The sequence below is a fragment of the Cannabis sativa genome, chromosome X (genome assembly GCF_029168945.1).
Source record: "Cannabis sativa cultivar Pink pepper isolate KNU-18-1 chromosome X, ASM2916894v1, whole genome shotgun sequence".
Classification (NCBI taxonomy): domain Eukaryota; kingdom Viridiplantae; phylum Streptophyta; class Magnoliopsida; order Rosales; family Cannabaceae; genus Cannabis; species Cannabis sativa.
The window spans coordinates 43,616,278-43,634,027 of record NC_083610.1 but is presented as its reverse complement, the minus strand read 5'-3'; the positions used below and the strand labels follow the sequence as shown (position 1 = coordinate 43,634,027).

The 17,750-nt window shown below is 36.1% G+C and overlaps 2 protein-coding genes across 3 annotated transcripts; both read right to left on the bottom strand.

Annotated features, from left to right (window-relative positions):
- Positions 1 to 7,211: 7,211 nt before the first annotated feature.
- On the bottom strand, positions 7,212 to 8,129 carry LOC133032186 (uncharacterized). The gene is made up of 2 exons (XM_061106053.1): positions 7,814 to 8,129; positions 7,212 to 7,612 (listed from the first exon to the last, which is right to left on the bottom strand). The coding sequence occupies exons 1-2, from the start codon at positions 8,127 to 8,129 to the stop codon at positions 7,212 to 7,214; spliced, it is 717 nt and encodes a 238-aa protein (XP_060962036.1).
- Positions 8,130 to 12,350: 4,221 nt separating this feature from the next.
- LOC115709450 (tubby-like F-box protein 8) lies at positions 12,351 to 16,743 on the bottom strand. 2 transcript variants are annotated; one of them, XM_030637563.2, is made up of 6 exons: positions 16,399 to 16,743; positions 15,830 to 15,981; positions 14,845 to 15,308; positions 14,548 to 14,635; positions 14,096 to 14,228; positions 12,351 to 13,369 (listed from the first exon to the last, which is right to left on the bottom strand). In XM_030637563.2, the coding sequence occupies exons 3-6, from the start codon at positions 15,190 to 15,192 to the stop codon at positions 12,658 to 12,660; spliced, it is 1,281 nt and encodes a 426-aa protein (XP_030493423.1). In that variant the 5' UTR covers positions 15,193 to 15,308; positions 15,830 to 15,981; positions 16,399 to 16,743; the 3' UTR covers positions 12,351 to 12,657. The 2 variants fall into 2 exon arrangements, with proteins under 2 accessions (XP_030493423.1, XP_030493430.1); XM_030637570.2 differs by lacking the exon at positions 15,830 to 15,981 and having other exon boundaries at positions 16,399 to 16,691.
- Between the last annotated feature and the right edge of the window lie 1,007 nt (positions 16,744 to 17,750).

Here is a 17,750-nt window from a genome sequence, read left to right as displayed (position 1 = left end):
TTGGAGTGATGTTCTTAATTGTTGTATATAGTGTAGGCATTTATTCACCTGTTTTCAAATGAAATAATAGATATACAAAATAAAAAATATAATTAAGCTCATATTAAAATCAATCTCACCTTTCAATATAGTGAAAGGTTTTTAAATTGATTCATTCTCACTTAATAATTGTGACAACCTAACGAATAATAATATTATGTTACCTAATAACAAAATAGGAATCCACCAAACAACATTATCAAAATTTATTCTAAGTATAATTATATAAATCTATTACTCATTGAAGTCTATTAGAAACTCTAAAAACCTCACAATACAAAATTTCACATCAAAAATCTAAAAATGATAAACTATGTAGCAGTAATGATAATACAATAACCAAAATTGCCTAGTCATATACAGTCTTAAAACTTAAAAGAGTGGCATTATTCATTCAAGTTTCGACTAAGTGTTTCTGAGTTTGAGTTATAATATTGTGTCCTGTGTTTATGTCCAAATATTGTGTGTGTCTGGCTAATCTAGTGAAGAAGATTGAAGTTTTGATTCTCAATAAATAGAATGAATATAAGTGTATACTTTGTAGTAGGTCATTATTGTGTCATTTTTAAGTTAATGTGTCAACTTGAAAATAATTCATTTAATAAACGGAATAGAGGAGTCAATCTAAAAATATTTTTCTACCTTAATAAGTAGAGCTATAGAATACAAACTCGTTAACTTTTTTAGTGTTAAAAATTGTAAATGGTTATAAATTCAGAGTAAGTAACTTGTGTGTGACAGCTGGTTAAAGAAGCCAAAATTGAGGTTTATGTATATACTGACAACTCAGGTTCACATTTCAAGTTCTGTAAGACTATACTCTCTTCCCTGTCCTATTAACAAAAATTTAACGTACACATAACACATGAATATGACTTTCTGCCCGAAACCAAGAGATGATTAGAAAGTAGAAGCACCGCTAGAACTTTCCTTTGTTTGAAGTAATAATATAATAACTAATATCTTTTATTACATATTAATAATTAATTCAAGATGAACTTTCCAAAGTATTTTTGAAACATCGTGGGATATATAAATGCAATACTTTTGTATAATAGCATGTAGCATGTTGTCTTCATTAGTATTTTTCAAATTTTAAAATGAAAAATTAAAATTATAAAATATAGCTTAAGAAATTATAACTAAGGTTATAAACTGGTAAATATTGTGTTGGAGGCTAGGATTTTTGCTCTAGAGAGAGAAAATTTGTTAGATTAAATTTTGGTAGGATTATTTAGCTAAAATTAATCAATTATAATTAACGTTTTCTAATCAGAATATTTTGTCAAATATTAGAATATTCTGTTAACATTTTGACAGAAAAATAAATAATAACATTAAACCAAGAATTTTGTAGCCACATTTTATATAAAAAAAGAAAATATTTTAAAAAAAAAGTCACTCAATAATTTTTCATAAACCAAGAATTCGTTTATACAGCCACATTTTATATATTCAGATTCAGATGTGGAGGCAAACAATTATAACCTGATCAGCCAAAAAAACAAATAGAAAAATTCTTTAGCAATATATATATATATAATATATAAATAGTAGTAAATTCTTATTTAGAATAAAATCCAACTAAATAACATAAGTATATTTAGAAAAGCCAATAGTAGATGTAAAAAGCAAAAACCCAATTGTATTTTTTTTAGATTTAATGAGATTTATTTTATTTATTTTATTATATATAAATAAAAAGTGACACATGAATTTCTCATAAACTATTTTATTTTTATTAATAAACTATTTTATTTTTAATATAAATAAAAAGCCACCCATGAATTTCTCATAAACCAAGAATTTTGTTATATAAGCACACTTTATATAGAATAGATATATGCACTAAAACTATTATTGTAACGCCCGTATTTTATAATTAATAAACTCGAAAATTAATTTTTAATATTTTATAGCTTAATAACCATATGGGTCGGGATCCCAAGTATCAAAATACAAGTTAAAAGTACTTTACTATTATGTACATATATATGCAACCCCAAAATACAGACTCCAAAATATTAAGAGATCGAAACCCTCCCGGTTGCACTGTCGCGATATGTACAATCATGCCGAGCTCTGCCTCACTGTTCCTCCAGCTTTGCTTTTCCCTTACCTACACAAGGTAGCAAACTGATGAGTCAACAAACTCAGTAAGATATGCAAGAAAATATAAAAGTAATGTAATGTCGGCTTTATGATTAAGCCGCCTTGAGCTCAATAACCAAGCTCACCAAATGGTTAAGAACGTTCTTAAGGAAAGTACGACTACTATACCAAATGCACTAAAGTACCAAAACTTGTACTTGTGTTGGTAGAGCCTTAACTGTACTCCCGGGAATTACTAAGTGTTGTACCACGAACACGATGTACCAAGGGTACGTCGTGTTGGTAACACCGTAACCACAATTATAACAACACTATACTAACACTCCATAAATCATATTTAAACTAGTGTTAGAAGTGCAACAAATAAACAAACATATATTCTTATATATATTCTTACGCTATCTTACCTCGTTCCGTGCTCAAGTGTGCCGGTCAGCCTGAGTGGAAACGCAGCTAGACGCTTTACAGGGCCCTAAACCATAACGTTCAAAATCCGATTAGAGACACGCTAAACACCTTACGGGGATTTAAAATACAGACTAAGCTTAACCCTATCGATAAAAAGGATGCCAACACCCTAAATTACTTGAAAACGGGAAAAACTAGGGCTTGGGAAAAAGTCCCAACCGGCAGACCGGTTCCCAACCGGAACCCCAGTTCCTGGGTACCAACCGGTCGACCGGTTGCAAGAGGCTTCTCAGAACCGGTCGACCGGTTCTGAGCTGGGGACAAAAAAATCGATCCCTTTAATTCAAATCAAGCCCAAACTTTTCTATAACTTCCAGAATACCTGTAAACATCATACTAAACCAATCCCAAGCAATAAAACTCAACAATTCACACAAATTTTCAAATCACCATTAAAGAGCTAGGATTGAGTTCTCAAACCCAATCCTTACCAAAACCTCAATCCAACCTATAGATTCTATTCAATTAAGCTTAAACAACTTCAAATCATTTCCAGAATACCAAATTAAATCCTTTCAAAACACACAGCAACCTAGAATCTGATTTCACATGAAAAAACCTAACCTAGATTAAGAAAATTAATAAAGAAGAGTTACCTTGGATTAAAGCTTCCAAGAATCACTAAAATCCTTTGATTCAAACTCAAAATCCCCAATCCTAGCTGCTGCCCAAGAGAATCGAAAGAGAAAGAGAGAGAGAAGAGAGGAGATGCACCTTTCCTCTAAATTTCTTCTAGCTTAAGAAAATGCCCAATTTCCCTTTTTCCATTTCTTTCTTTCTTTTTTTTTTTTTAAATAAGCTTATACTCAGCCTAAAAATAACCCCAAATAAGACAAAATAAACATTTGTCAAAAGACCTCCTTGCCCTTCAAGCTAAATAATTTACTATAAACTCCTAAGGGTAATTTGGTCAAAAACAAACCCCGAAAATTCTAACGACTCTAAAATTTAACCATAACACCCCACTAATATTCTAGAATTACAACATATGACTCTCTAAAGGCCCAACGTCGCTTCCCACAGCTTCCGAACACAAACACAGAAATTGGGTAATTTACATTAAATAGCATAAATGATATTAAATTTATTTCCAAAATATATCTTTCATAATTATTAATTAATTTCATATATAAACCTTAATTATTTAATAATTCAAAGCATTAACCATATGCGGTCTTTACAATTATCCCCCCGTTAAAAGGATTTCGCCCCCGAAATCTACCTGAACAATTCAGGATGCTGAGTCCTCATATTAGATTCGAGTTCCCAAGTGGCTTCTTCCACTTTGCTATTTCTCCAAAGTACTTTAACCAACGATATGGTTTTAGTTCGAAGGACCTTTTCCTTCCGATCTAGAATTTGCACCGGTTGCTCATCATAAGATAGGTCAGGTTGCAACTCCAACGTTTCATAACTCAAAACGTGCATTGGATCAGATACATACTTTCTCAGCATGGAAACATGAAATACATTATGCACAGCTGACAATGATGGAGGTAAAGCCAATCGATAAGCAACTTGCCCAACCTTTTCCAGGATTTCAAAAGGTCCAATAAACCTAGGGCTCAACTTGCCCTTCTTTCCAAAACGTCTGATTCCTTTCATTGGGGATACTCGTAGAAAGACATGATCACCAGGTTGGAATGTAACATCCCGTCGCTTGGGATCTGCATAACTTTTCTGCCTGCTTTGAGAAGCAAGCATTCGAGCTTTGATCTTGTCTATTGCTTCATTTGTCTTCTGAACTAATTCAGGGCCTAAGTATTTCCGTTCTCCTGTTTCGTCCCAATGAATTGGGGAGCGACACTTTCTGCCATAGAGCAGCTCATAAGGAGTCATTCCTATGGTACTTTGATAACTATTGTTATAGGAGAATTCAATCAGAGGCAAATACTTACTCCAGGACCCTCCAAAATCCATGACACAAGCTCGTAACAAGTCTTCAAGTATTTGAATAGTTCGTTCAGAATGCCCATCTGTTTGAGGATGAAAGGCTGTGCTGAATTTCAAATTAGTTCCCATAGCCTGTTGCAAACTCATCCAAAACTTTGATGTAAATTTAGGGTCTCTATCTGAAACGATTGACTTCGGTACTCCATGAAGACGAACAATTTCTTTCACATACAAATCAGCATACTGATCTACAGTATAGGTTACCTTAACAGGTAAGAAATGTGCTGACTTTGTAAAACAATCCACCACAACCCAAACTGAGTGGTACATTCCTGTGGTTCTAGGCAAACCAACCACAAAGTCCATTGCAATGTCTTCCCACTTCCATTCTGGGAGTGTTAATGGCTGAAGTAATTCTGCCGGCCGTTGATGCTCAGCTTTGATTTGCTGACAGGTTAAGCATTTAGTGACGTAGTCCACTACATCCCTCTTCATCCCATACCACCAAAAATAGGGTTTCAAGTCTTGATACATTTTGGTGGTTCCTTGATGCAATGAGTAAGGAGTAGTATGAGCTTCTTCCAAAATTTCCTTCTTAAGTTCACTGATATCAGGGACACACACCCGTGCTTTAAACAACAGTATCCCATTGTCAGAAATTGAGAAGTCCTTATTGCCTGCTAAGACCTCTTCTCGAGTCTTAACCAATTCAGGATCTTCTAACTGGGCCATTTTGATTCTTTCCAACAAATCCGACTGAAGTGTCAGATTAAATAATTTCTCAGTCACCAACTCAATATTTGCCCTAGTCATCTCTGAGGCTAACTGAGAGGAAATCATGACCATGTTGGATATCTGATCGGGTCCCTTTCGGCTTAAGGCATCAGCTACAACATTTGCCTTTCCAGGGTGATACAGGATTTCACAGTCATAGTCTTTCACCAACTCTAGCCACCTTCTTTGTCTCATGTTCAGATCCTTCTGAGTGAAGAAATACTTGAGACTCTTGTGATCAGTATAGATCTCACACCTTTCACCATATAAGTAATGTCGCCAAATTTTCAAGGCGAACACCACTGCTGCAAGTTCTAGGTCGTGAGTTGGGTAACGCTGCTCATAATCTTTCAATTGCCGAGAAGCATAAGCTATAACTTTATCTGCTTGCATTAACACACATCCTAAACCCTCCCTTGATGCGTCACAATACACCACAAACTTTTCTTGATCAGATGGCAAGGCTAGAACAGGAGCTATAATCAACCGTTGCTTCAGCTCTTGAAAACTCTTTTCACACTTATCTGACCATATAAATCGCTGGTTCTTCCTAGTTAACTCAGATAACGGCATTGCAATTTTGGAAAATCCTTCCACAAAACGCCGATAATAACCCGCTAAATCGAGAAAACTTCGAATTTCAGTGACTGTTTTAGGTCTAGGCCAATTCTTCACCGCCTCAATCTTCGCTGGATCAACCATAATCCCGTCTTTCCCAACAATATGCCCCAGAAAGGACACTTGTGACAACCAGAACTCACACTTTTTGAATTTTGCGTAGAGTTTATGATCCCTAAGTCCCTGCAGAACCATTCGAAGATGTTGCTCATGTTCTGCTTCTGACCGAGAGTATACAAGAATATCGTCGATAAATACAATTACAAAGTTATCGAGAAAATCCTTGAATACCCTATTCATGAGATCCATAAAGGCTGCCGGTGCATTTGTTAACCCAAAAGACATAACCAGGAACTCATAATGTCCATACCTGGTTCGGAAAGTTGTCTTCGGAATATCCTCTTCTCGAATTCTCAATTGATGATATCCAGATCTTAAATCAATCTTAGAGAATACTGCTTTGCCCTGAAGTTGATCGAAGAAGTCGTCAATTCTAGGCAGAGGATATTTGTTCTTTATGGTTAACTTATTCAGCTCCCGATAATCAATACACATCCGAAGAGTTCCATCTTTCTTCTTCACAAATAGCACTGGGGCTCCCCAAGGTGACACACTAGGCCGAGTGAACCCTAGATCCAACATCCCTTGGAGTTGTATCTTCAGTTCTTTTAGTTCAGCAGGTGCCATTCGGTAGGGTGCTTTTGAAACAGGTTCTGCTCCAGGACTTAAATCAATGATGAAATCTATTTCCCGCTGAGGTGGTAATCCAGGCAATTCCTCTGGAAACACATCTAGGAATTCCTTAACCTCTTTAACCTCTTCAGGTCCAGGTAACACAGGTTTACTGGAATCCACTACCACTGCTAGGAATCCAACACATCCATTACCTAATAAATCCCTAGCTTTCAACGCTAAAATTTTTGGAACACGAGAACCTTGGACCGAACCAACAAAAACAAAAGGTTCCTCATTCTCCGGTTCAAAAGTCACCATTTTTCGTTTACAATCAATACTAGCAGAGTATTTGGACAAAAAATCCATACCAAGTATAATGTCAAATTCGGCCAATGGTAACTCCACAAGATCAGCATTCAATTCTCTATCTTCAATTCTAATTATTACAGATCTAATCCACTTTCTTGAAATAATTAATTCTCCATTAGGCAGCAGGGTTCCAAACCCCATCTCAAGAATATCACTAGGTCTATCAAACTGGTCAAGAAGTCTTGATGACACATAAGACCGAGTAGCACCCGAATCAAATAAAACAGTATAAGCAAAACCATTGATTAGAAGTTGACCTGTAACTACTGAAGGATCGGCGGCATCGGCCGAGTTATAGCAAAGACACGAGCAGGTGCAGGCACAGGTTTGACCTCAGGCTTTGGTTCCTCTTTCTTCAACTGAGGACAGTCCTTCCTGAGATGTCCCACCGAACCACACTGAAAGCAGGCTCTCCGGTTACAAGTTCCGGGGTGATGCTTCTTGCAACGCGGGCACTCAGGATAGGAATAAGTCTGACGTCCTCCTTTGTTCTGGTTTCCTCGAAACCTTTTTCCTTGCCCTGAACTTCCCGAAAATGGGAAAGTTCTTTTCTTCTGTTCAAAGGTAGAACCCCCACTCTCTTTTTCAGGACCAGACATAGGGAGAATAGTAATCCCACCAACACCAGGAGAATCTCGGGTTTCTTGCAAAAATTTCACTGCTCCTTCAGCTCAAAGAGCCTTGTCAACCATTTCTGCATAAGTTGTGGTATCGTTCGTTGTGATAACCAGATCATGCCTGATCTTGGCATTCAGTCAAGCCAAATATTTTTCTTTCTTGCTGAAGTCTGTTGGTACAATTCCGGAGGCTAGCTTGGCCAAGCGATCAAACTTGGTTGTATATTCAGTTACCGACATACTCTCACCTTGAACCAACTCAACAAACTCCTTCCGCTTTGCACTGCGAACCGCCTCATTATAATATTTGGCATTGAATAAATCCCGGAATTCCTCCCAGGTCATTCTGGTAACATCTCTGGTGAGGGATACCATCTCCCACCAAATCAGGGCATCCTCTTGAAATTGAAACGTGGCACATGCCACTCTATCATTTCCGACCACTCCCATAAAATTCAATATTCTTTCAATAACGGTCAACCACTGTTCAGCTTTTAAAACATCAGGGCCTCCCAGAAATACTGGAGGTGCTTGCTTTCTGAATCTCTCATATAAAGGCTCCATGCGGTTACCAGCAACATGTTGCTCAGCTGGCACCGCAGGGGCTGCAGGAACCGCAGCAGGCGGTTGCGGGGGAAGCTCAACAGGAGCGTCCCGTTGCCTAAGTCGTCGGATCTCTTCTTCTTGTTGCTCAATTCTAGTTTGCATCTCAGCAAACCTTTGTTCCCAATCAACCGGGGCCTGAGGTGGATTCTCCTGTCCACCTCTCGGGACTCGACCGCGGCCTCTACCGCGTCCACGGGGGTTTTGGGGATTTCTACCACCCCGACCACCTCCGGTCTCAACCAACTCACCCTGCCTTCTAACGTTTCGCTGGTCGTCCATTAATTACGACTTAGCCTGCGAACCCACAAGGCACGTAGGTCAGACAGTGGTCAAAATATTTTCAAGACCGCAATTAAAATTTAGAACATCTTATTTAATCATATATATAACACAACATATCTTCAAACAGTTTGCAAAAAGAAATAAAGCTTACGGAACCGTGAGTTGAACTCGACATTGGCCGTGATTGTACATATCTTGACGGTCTTCAGTGGACAACCCGGTGGCTCTGATACCAAACTGTAACGCCCGTATTTTATAATTAATAAACTCGAAAATTAATTTTTGATATTTTATAGCTTAATAACCATATGGGTCGGGATCTCAAGTATCAAAATACAAGTTAAAAGTACTTTACTATTATGTACATATATATGCAACCCCAAAATACAGACTCCAAAATATTAAGAGATCGAAACCCTCCCGGTTGCACTGTCGCGATATGTACAATCATGCCGAGCTCTGCCTCACTGTTCCTCCAGCTTTGCTTTTCCCTTACCTACACAAGGTAGCAAACTGATGAGTCAACAGACTCAGTAAGATATGCAAGAAAATATAAAAGTAATGTAATGTCGGCTTTCTGATTAAGCCGCCTTGAGCTCAATAACCAAGCTCACCAAATGGTTAAGAACGTTCTTAAGGAAAGTACGACTACTATACCAAATGCACTAAAGTACCAAAACTTGTACTTGTGTTGGTAGAGCCTTAACTGTACTCCCGGGAATTACTAAGTGTTGTACCACGAACACGACGTACCAAGGGTACGTCGTGTTGGTAACACCGTAACCACAATTATAACAACACTATACTAACACTCCATAAATCATATTTAAACTAGTGTTAGAAGTGCAACAAATAAACAAACATATATTCTTATATATATTCTTACGCTATCTTACCTCGTTCCGTGCTCAAGTGTGTCGGTCAGCCTGAGTGGAAACGCAGCTAGACGCTTTACAGGGCCCTAAACCATAACGTTCAAAATCCGATTAGAGACACGCTAAACACCTTACGGGGATTTAAAATACAGACTAAGCTTAACCCTATCGATAAAAAGGATGCCAACACCCTAAATTACTTGAAAACGGGAAAAACTAGGGCTTGGGAAAAAGTCCCAACCGGCAGACCGGTTCCCAACTGGAACCCCAGTTCCTGGGTACCAACCGGTCGACCGGTTGCAAGAGGCTTCTCAGAACCGGTCGACCGGCTCGAGCTGGGGACAAAAAAATCGATCCCTTTAATTCAAATCAAGCCCAAACTTTTCTATAACTTCCAGAATACCTGTAAACATCATACTAAACCAATCCCAAGCAATAAAACTCAACAATTCACACAAATTTTCAAATCACCATTAAAGAGCTAGGATTGAGTTCTCAAACCCAATCCTTACCAAAACCTCAATCCAACCTATAGATTCTATTCAATTAAGCTTAAACAACTTCAAATCATTTCCAGAATACCAAATTAAATCCTTTCAAAACACACAGCAACCTAGAATCTAATTTCACATGAAAAAACCTAACCTAGATTAAGAAAATTAATAAAGAAGAGTTACCTTGGATTAAAGCTTCCAAGAATCACTAAAATCCTTTGATTCAAACTCAAAATCCCCAATCCTAGCTGCTGCCCAAGAGAATCGAAAGAGAAAGAGAGAGAAGAGAGGAGATGCACCTTTCCTCTAAATTTCTTCTAGCTTAAGAAAATGCCCAATTTCCCTTTTTCCATTTCTTTCTTTTTTTTTTTTTTTTTTTTAAAATAAGCTTATACTCAGCCTAAAAATAACCCCAAATAAGACAAAATAAACATTTGCCAAAAGACCTCCTTGCCCTTCAAGCTAAATAATTTACTATAAACTCCTAAGGGTAATTTGGTCAAAAACAAACCCCGAAAATTCTAACGCCTCTAAAATTTAACCATAACACCCCACTAATATTCTAGAATTACAACATATGACTCTCTAAAGGCCCAACGTCGCTTCCCACAGCTTCCGAACACAAACACAGAAATTGGGTAATTTACATTAAATAGCATAAATGATATTAAATTTATTTCCAAAATATATCTTTCATAATTATTAATTAATTTCATACACAAACCTTAATTATTTAATAATTCAAAGCATTAACCATATGCGGTCTTTACAATTATATTTATTTCATGGTAATTATTTTGAATTTTAAATTTGAACTATGTATATTAATCTTATTATTATAATTAATTAAAATATAAAAATTTATTTTTCTTTTTTAAAATATTATTGGTCAACGGACCAACCCTTTGAACGGGTTATCATTTTCTTTTCAATTGGACGGTTTATACATAAATTTTATAACCCACTTTTTACATTAGATTGAATAAAATGTAGCATAAATCGAGCAAGATGCATTCCTTTTCAATTGGGCGGCTTACTTGTAAGAATATAAAAATGTGGAAGTGCTACTGAATCAGAGAAGCTTCTTTCTTCTAATCCAAGAGGCAGTCATATATGTCAACGGGAATTTGTATGTATGCAATGCAATTGTTTTCTTCACACTAAACACGAAATCTTGTTTGCATTATGGTATGGACAAAATAAATAAAATAAAGTCACTTACAAGTATATTATATTATGCCACATAGTATATTATCATTGAACAAATTAACAATGGTTTATCCTTGTAGAATCTACAGCAATATGCCATAATCTAATACCCACTATTATGTAGTTTATTCCAATTTATTTCTTTTTAAGCAACATATAAAAAAACAAGTAATAAACAATATTAAAACATTAAAAAAAATGCTAAAAAGGACAGTCACATGGCACTTTTTAAAATGTGATATCGTTATTGGTACAATTAAATAAAGAATCCCATATAATTTAATATAATACTTGTATAGAATATCATTGACCAATTGTAAAACAACACTACTAGTGCTTAATAATAATGTTCTAAAACATAACTTCGACTCATATATATTAAATAAAGAAATACTAAAGAGCACTAGTGGTGCTTAGCACCTTTTTACGTGTCAACATCGTTGTTAGTCTAACTAAATATCTAGTCCCATATAATTTAATGTAATAAATTTTAGTAAGTATTGCTAGTCAATCAGAAAGTCACACGTCTAGAACTACTAGTGCCTAATAACAATACTCTTTTAAATATACATATTTATATAATAGTATTGGTTGAATTGTATGCATAGACTTCTAATGGTGCATAATTCCCCACCCTCAAGCTAAAAACAAAAATTTAAAATAAAGTAATAAGCCCATTTAATTCAAGAGACAGCAAAAGCTAATGGAAGAGCTGTACATAACGCATTAAAACCAGAGCATTTCTATTAGGCACTAAGGTGAGAGACCGAATACTTAATTCTAAGATAGGGCGGTCATGTTATATACTACTGGTGATTTTTAACATTTTTCGAAACTACAGAAAAAACATGAAATGAAACCACATTAATGCGTGCATTAAATTGCAAAAACAAAATTTGTAAAATTCACATAAAATTGTTAGACAAAAATAGTTAAATATACCGTTATTGGTACAAGTGTGAAGAACAGTCAAAATATGGAAGGTACTTTCAGTAGCCCAACTACTCGAGTTTAATGCATTTATGGTCTGTTTTTGCATAAATTTTCTAAAGTAGGTAAAAGAACACATGTGAAGAGCATTCAAGATTACTGTCTTCTAGAGTGATCAGTCCAAGTTCGAGTTCCCAAAAAATGAAACTTGTTGATTAATAATAGAGAGAAAAAAAGATAAGAATTTGCTAAATTGGATAGATTAACCAAAGTCACAATCCACATTATGATGCCTACTACCCCTTTTCCATGTCTAATCTGTTCTTTCCAAGGCATAAAATATAACAGTAAAAGTTAAATAACAAGATGACACAGACAAGACAAGGGAATCAATCAAAGCAAACTAAAACAAAAAGTAAAAATTAAAGAAATAAAATTTGAAAAAAATAAAAGAGAAGAGGACTCATGCCCTCCATTGTGCACTGATATAGTTTCTGCACTCCCCGGTCATAAGCCGGAGTTCTTAGCCTACCATGAGTTTGTACGGCGACTTGATACAACAGCAACAACAACAACAACATTCTATATAGAGAGCCCTAGAAAGAAAGAAACATTTCAAGCTAATCTTTTTTTTTTTGTTTCTTTTTCTTTTTTCTTCTATTTCTTACCGTAAATCTCTTTTTTCGTTTTTCTCTTCTATTCACATGCCAATTTGGTGTCGAAGCTGCTCAAGCAGATGGCGAAAGCCTGAAATGCAGATAATGGATATCTGTAATCCATAGTAAACATGTCCTTCCCTACCTTGCCGAACTGAAGTATAATCTTGTCATGGTCAGATTGAGCTGGTGGTGGTTGTGATGGTGTTGGTGCACCAGCAGCTGCCTGCGTTGCAGCAATTAGCTGAAAGTTTTTGACAGAGGCAACTGTCACTCTTCCCCGGAAGTTAAGACACCAACACTGCAACTGCTCATGCCACCTTGGTGCTTTGTTCCGAAGAACCAGTGGTCTCTCCTTACCCTCCTCATCGTCATCGCGAGGCCCGATAATATCAGAGAATCGAGCACTGCTAAACTCATTTGAGTGGTCAATTGATTTTGAGAAGGAAATGCTGCGGAACGAATCCTCAAGGGAGCGAGGAGCAAGCTCAGGCTGACCTGGAACAGCACCACCGGGCTCAAGGGATGAGGAAGGGATTGAATGCATAACACAATGCATTCTTCGTGGACCCCTAGTGCCAAGCACATTTAACTCATAAGTGACCTGGGCAATATTGAAACTTCCTGTGGGAACCTTCGGAGAAACTTTCTTGGAGTAAAATCTACGACTTCTGCCAGGTGGGGAAAGTTGAGTAATATTGTAGGGAGGTTGGGTATCATAAATAATGAATTTTGTTCCTAGAAAGTTAGACCTGAAACAAGAAAAAGGCAGATAATTTTACATCCAAGAATGTATATGTTGTTGAGCACTCTACCACTTTTTAAACAGTAAACCAAAATCAAATTCAAAATTTTATAGGTATGAAGAAAACAGGGCTAAGAAACAGATCATGAGACATTAGTAGTATTGAAAGAATGATTTCGAAAAGGGTTAGAGAAGTGTCAAACGAATGCTACAAATGCAGTCCAGTCAAACAAGCTGATTTTGACATGTTGGATGAAACAACAAGATGAGTTGATTTGAATAGAAAGCTCTGCTCTATTTAGATAGAATATATATGTGTGAGTTGAGCTGTTGTTGTAGGGGAAACATGTATAAAAGTGTTCAAATGAACATATATACAAAATGATTTTTGAATACACAGAACGTATAAAAACTTAAGCGAAATTGCTTACATGCTTAAGGGAAAGTCTGTAATCTGATTAATTTCTTAGCCATGTAATTACAACAATGTGGAAAACTAGAAGATTGGGCTGACATAGTAGGAAGAAAAAAAGTGAGTATGCAGCCAAATCGAATAACAGCGAAAATATAACCAAATATGACGAGCAGTTTTTTCAATTTCAGAGTTTTTTTAGAAAACCACAAATTGGAATCAAAGACCTGCATTCCAAACTCTTAATACTTCTTAATCTATAATACAGAGTTCAAAAAATAGAAACGCCAAGGTCAGTAACTGTGTGTCACAATTCAGTACCTGAGTTTGCCAATGTAAGTGCTGCTTGATCGTGATATGTTATCTGCGTCCATGGAGATCACATACTCTGTGCATGTTGTTCGACGTGTTCGCTTTGCACAAAGAAGAAATTTTCCATTTTCAACAAGCAAAGCTGCAAAAGCAGTGCACTCATCAAACGGGAATACAATAGGAAACAAATAAATAAATTATTCTTGAAACATAAATTAAAGAGCTAATAAATCAGTAGAGTCTCTAGACAAAGCAACCAGTATCAAATTCTCCATAGACACTGTGATATGACACTTTGACATTCATACAACTCAAAATACTTTTCTTCAACTAATTTATGAGAAGACAAGCTAGGCTAACAGCAATTGTCTATTACTACACCCTCGATCAAAGAACAAGGAAGATTTGGTTGAGCTCAATATAATAACAGTATAAACAAAACTAATCATATAGAAGCTTACCTGGGCTAAGGCAAAGGAAAAGGTGGTAAGTTAGGTTAGACTTGTCCCTCTTTATGAAACACTGAATAGTTCCATCCCGAGACCCTGGCTGAAAATGAGAAATGATAAAGTCGTGTTAGTTGTCATTCAGAAATATTAGAGCATCACCAAGCAATGAATAGGTCATGCATGTGAGCATACATTTAATTTGAGCAGATAATCACTAAAATACAAAAAAGAAAATGACCAATTTACTTTACTCGATAGCCCAAGTATATGTATATGAGATTGTGGTAAATACATATTGGTGACTCTCACCTGCTTTAAGGAGACTGGGAATGTAATCTTGCCAGAAAATTCAGGACATTTAACAATTTCTTTGCAAATTTCCCTCCATGACCTGCAAACACCAGAACATGCGACAACATTCTTCCTAGCAGGCCATGTACTTTCACTTGCCTCTAATCTTTTGATCACATCACGTAATAGTTCGGGTGGAAGACTAGCCCACCGGCTGTTCTGAATAATCAGAGGCTGCTCATGCAATTCATGGACTGAACCATGTGATTTCCCCCTACTATGGCCAGGCAATCTTACCTCAAAACTTCGTCTTGACAGACTGCCAAAACCATCCCGAACATCACGAACAATGCTGCGAAACGACATCTACTCCACAAACGCTAGTTGTCCCAGATGTTAGATATTGATGTACCTTCACTAGAGTTTCATAAATTGTATTCCACTATTCAAAAAGTGACCAGCGACCATTAAGCACTGTTCATCTGCAAAAAACAAATAAATGTTCAAAATTCCATTTTAAACATTTGATAATCAAGCAAGTAAAAGACACATAAGAAGAAAAATGACGAAAAGCACAGACAAGAAAAAGAGATTCTCAGAAATGAAAGCTTCTCACATGGAGCTAAAGTAGTCTTAAGCTCTACACTTTAGTCAGAAACATCTTTAAATGGATTCTACAACCTTTCTTTTTTTTTCTTTTTCAGAATCTAAATTGTCCATTTTTAATAGAACCTTTAAGCGAAACACAAGAGAGAGAGGGAGGGAGAGAGAGAGAGAGAGAGAGAGAGAGAGAGAGAGAGAGAACACTGCAACTAACAGCCCGAGCTAAATATAGAATTAGGCATAAAATATTTAAAACCAAATTAACCATCAAGGCAAACTAATAAACTAAACCCAAAGATAGAAATTAAAAGCTGATAACTCTAAATATGGCATCTTTTTAGTGAGCACCATACTAAGAAATAAACTATTGAAAGAATAAAGTGGCCAGATGGGAACAAACCTGAAAAGTGCCCCCAAATAATAGTGCCAAATGACTAAGCCCTAGGCCTTGACATAATTAAAGATCCATTACTTCTCCACTAGGGCTTGCAAAGATCGGTGCCAACCATACAAAGATCAGACCTTTCTGGTCAAATCCTGCTAGTGCACAAACTGAAACCCTAGGATATATTAGTTTCCAGAAAAAGCATTTTACACAACAAAATTAGAAACAAATGAAGATTTTTCCTTTGAACCACACAATAAAAGTTCCAAAAATCGCAAAGTAAACAACAAAATAATCTCCCACAACAACTGACTGAGACCTTCAAATTTTCTACTTTTTTTTTAAAAAAAAATCACATTTAAAATTAAGAAAATTATACCCAATAACAAAAACAGATCTCTAGAAGCTAAAAAGGTTCTCAACCACGCGAAAAATCCGCCCAAAACAAAAATTGATAAAACATTTTGAAATTTCCGCAGAGGTGTAAACAGTTTACGCTCTAACCAACTATAAAAGCTCTCAGTAAACCCTAAAAGACTAGTTTTTAAAACCCTTTTCGCCATGGTAGAACACAGTACACTAACCTGAGATCAGATAAACGAAGCTTGGTGTTTAGCCAGCAAATTCTGCCAAAAAAATTGCAGAAAAAGGGCCAGACGTAATCTGTACAAGAATTTGTGAAAGAAGAAGAAGAAGATCCAAATTCTTTAGCACCAACCACGAAGATCAGAACAAAACCAGCTCAACCAAAAAACCTTTTCCTCTACTTCTTCTCCTTTATCTCTCTCTCTCTCTCTAAAAAGTCTTCTGTCTCTCTCTACGGACCCGGACTTGAACTCTTTATTAAATCCAATTTACGAACTACGAAAATAAAAAAACATTATAAACGACGAAGCAGCTTTTAATTACTTTTATTTAATCTACTAATTATTTTGCTTAAATTTTCAAAATTTTATTATTAAATATATTATTTTTATGAATTTACCATTTTACCCCTATTGGTTGACTTTTATGGTTTGACTTTACTGTTCTCTCCAAATTTTATGTTTCTCCGTTTTGTTCTTTACCAGGACAGAGCCGTGTAATTTCGCACGCGCCGCTTCTAGAGGAGGGGTTTTAGGTAGGGTGCGGTCAGACTTACGATATGACAGTAGGGTTTCGCACGTGTTGTTTGATCGTAACCGTTAAAAAGGGTTTTGATCGGGTGGGTACGTGGAGGGTTGTGATTGGGTTTTGTTTTCTTAGGTTGTGAGGGGAATGATAACATGGGTCACGCTGTCATGATGAATGACGACTGTTGAAGTGGTGGAATGACGATTTTGTCCCTATTGAAATTGCAATGTGACGACCCTCCAATTTTTTTATTTTTGGTGGAATATAACGCATACAAAATATAAAAACTAGTGGCGTCTAGGATTATTATCATGTATAAAAAATTAGTGATATTTTATAATAGGCTAATTAGTAATTTTTCCCCCTGAACTTTGACATGTACTAAATTGTGCCCCCTGAACTTTTTTGGCCGTTAAAAATTCCCCTCAAACTATTGAGATTGTTAAATTTAAGGACTTTTGTCTAATTTTAGTAAAAAATTCTAACATGGATGAAAATTCAAGGGGCGTGATTTAGTACATATCAAAGTTTGAGGGGCATGATTTGGTAGATATCAAAGTCTGGGTAGCATGATTTAGTACATAAACAATTACTGAAACAGTAAAATTAAATGAAATTAGACAAAAGTCCTTAAATTTAACAATCTCAATAGTTAGAGGGGAATTTTTAACGACCAAAAAAGTTCAGGGGGCACGATTTAATACATGTCAAAGTTCAGGGGGAAAAATTACTAATTAGCCTTTATAATAACTAGGGGAGGGTTAGCACGTGCAATGCACGTGCCTAACTCTCCTTAATCTATTTTATTTATATTTTTGTTCAC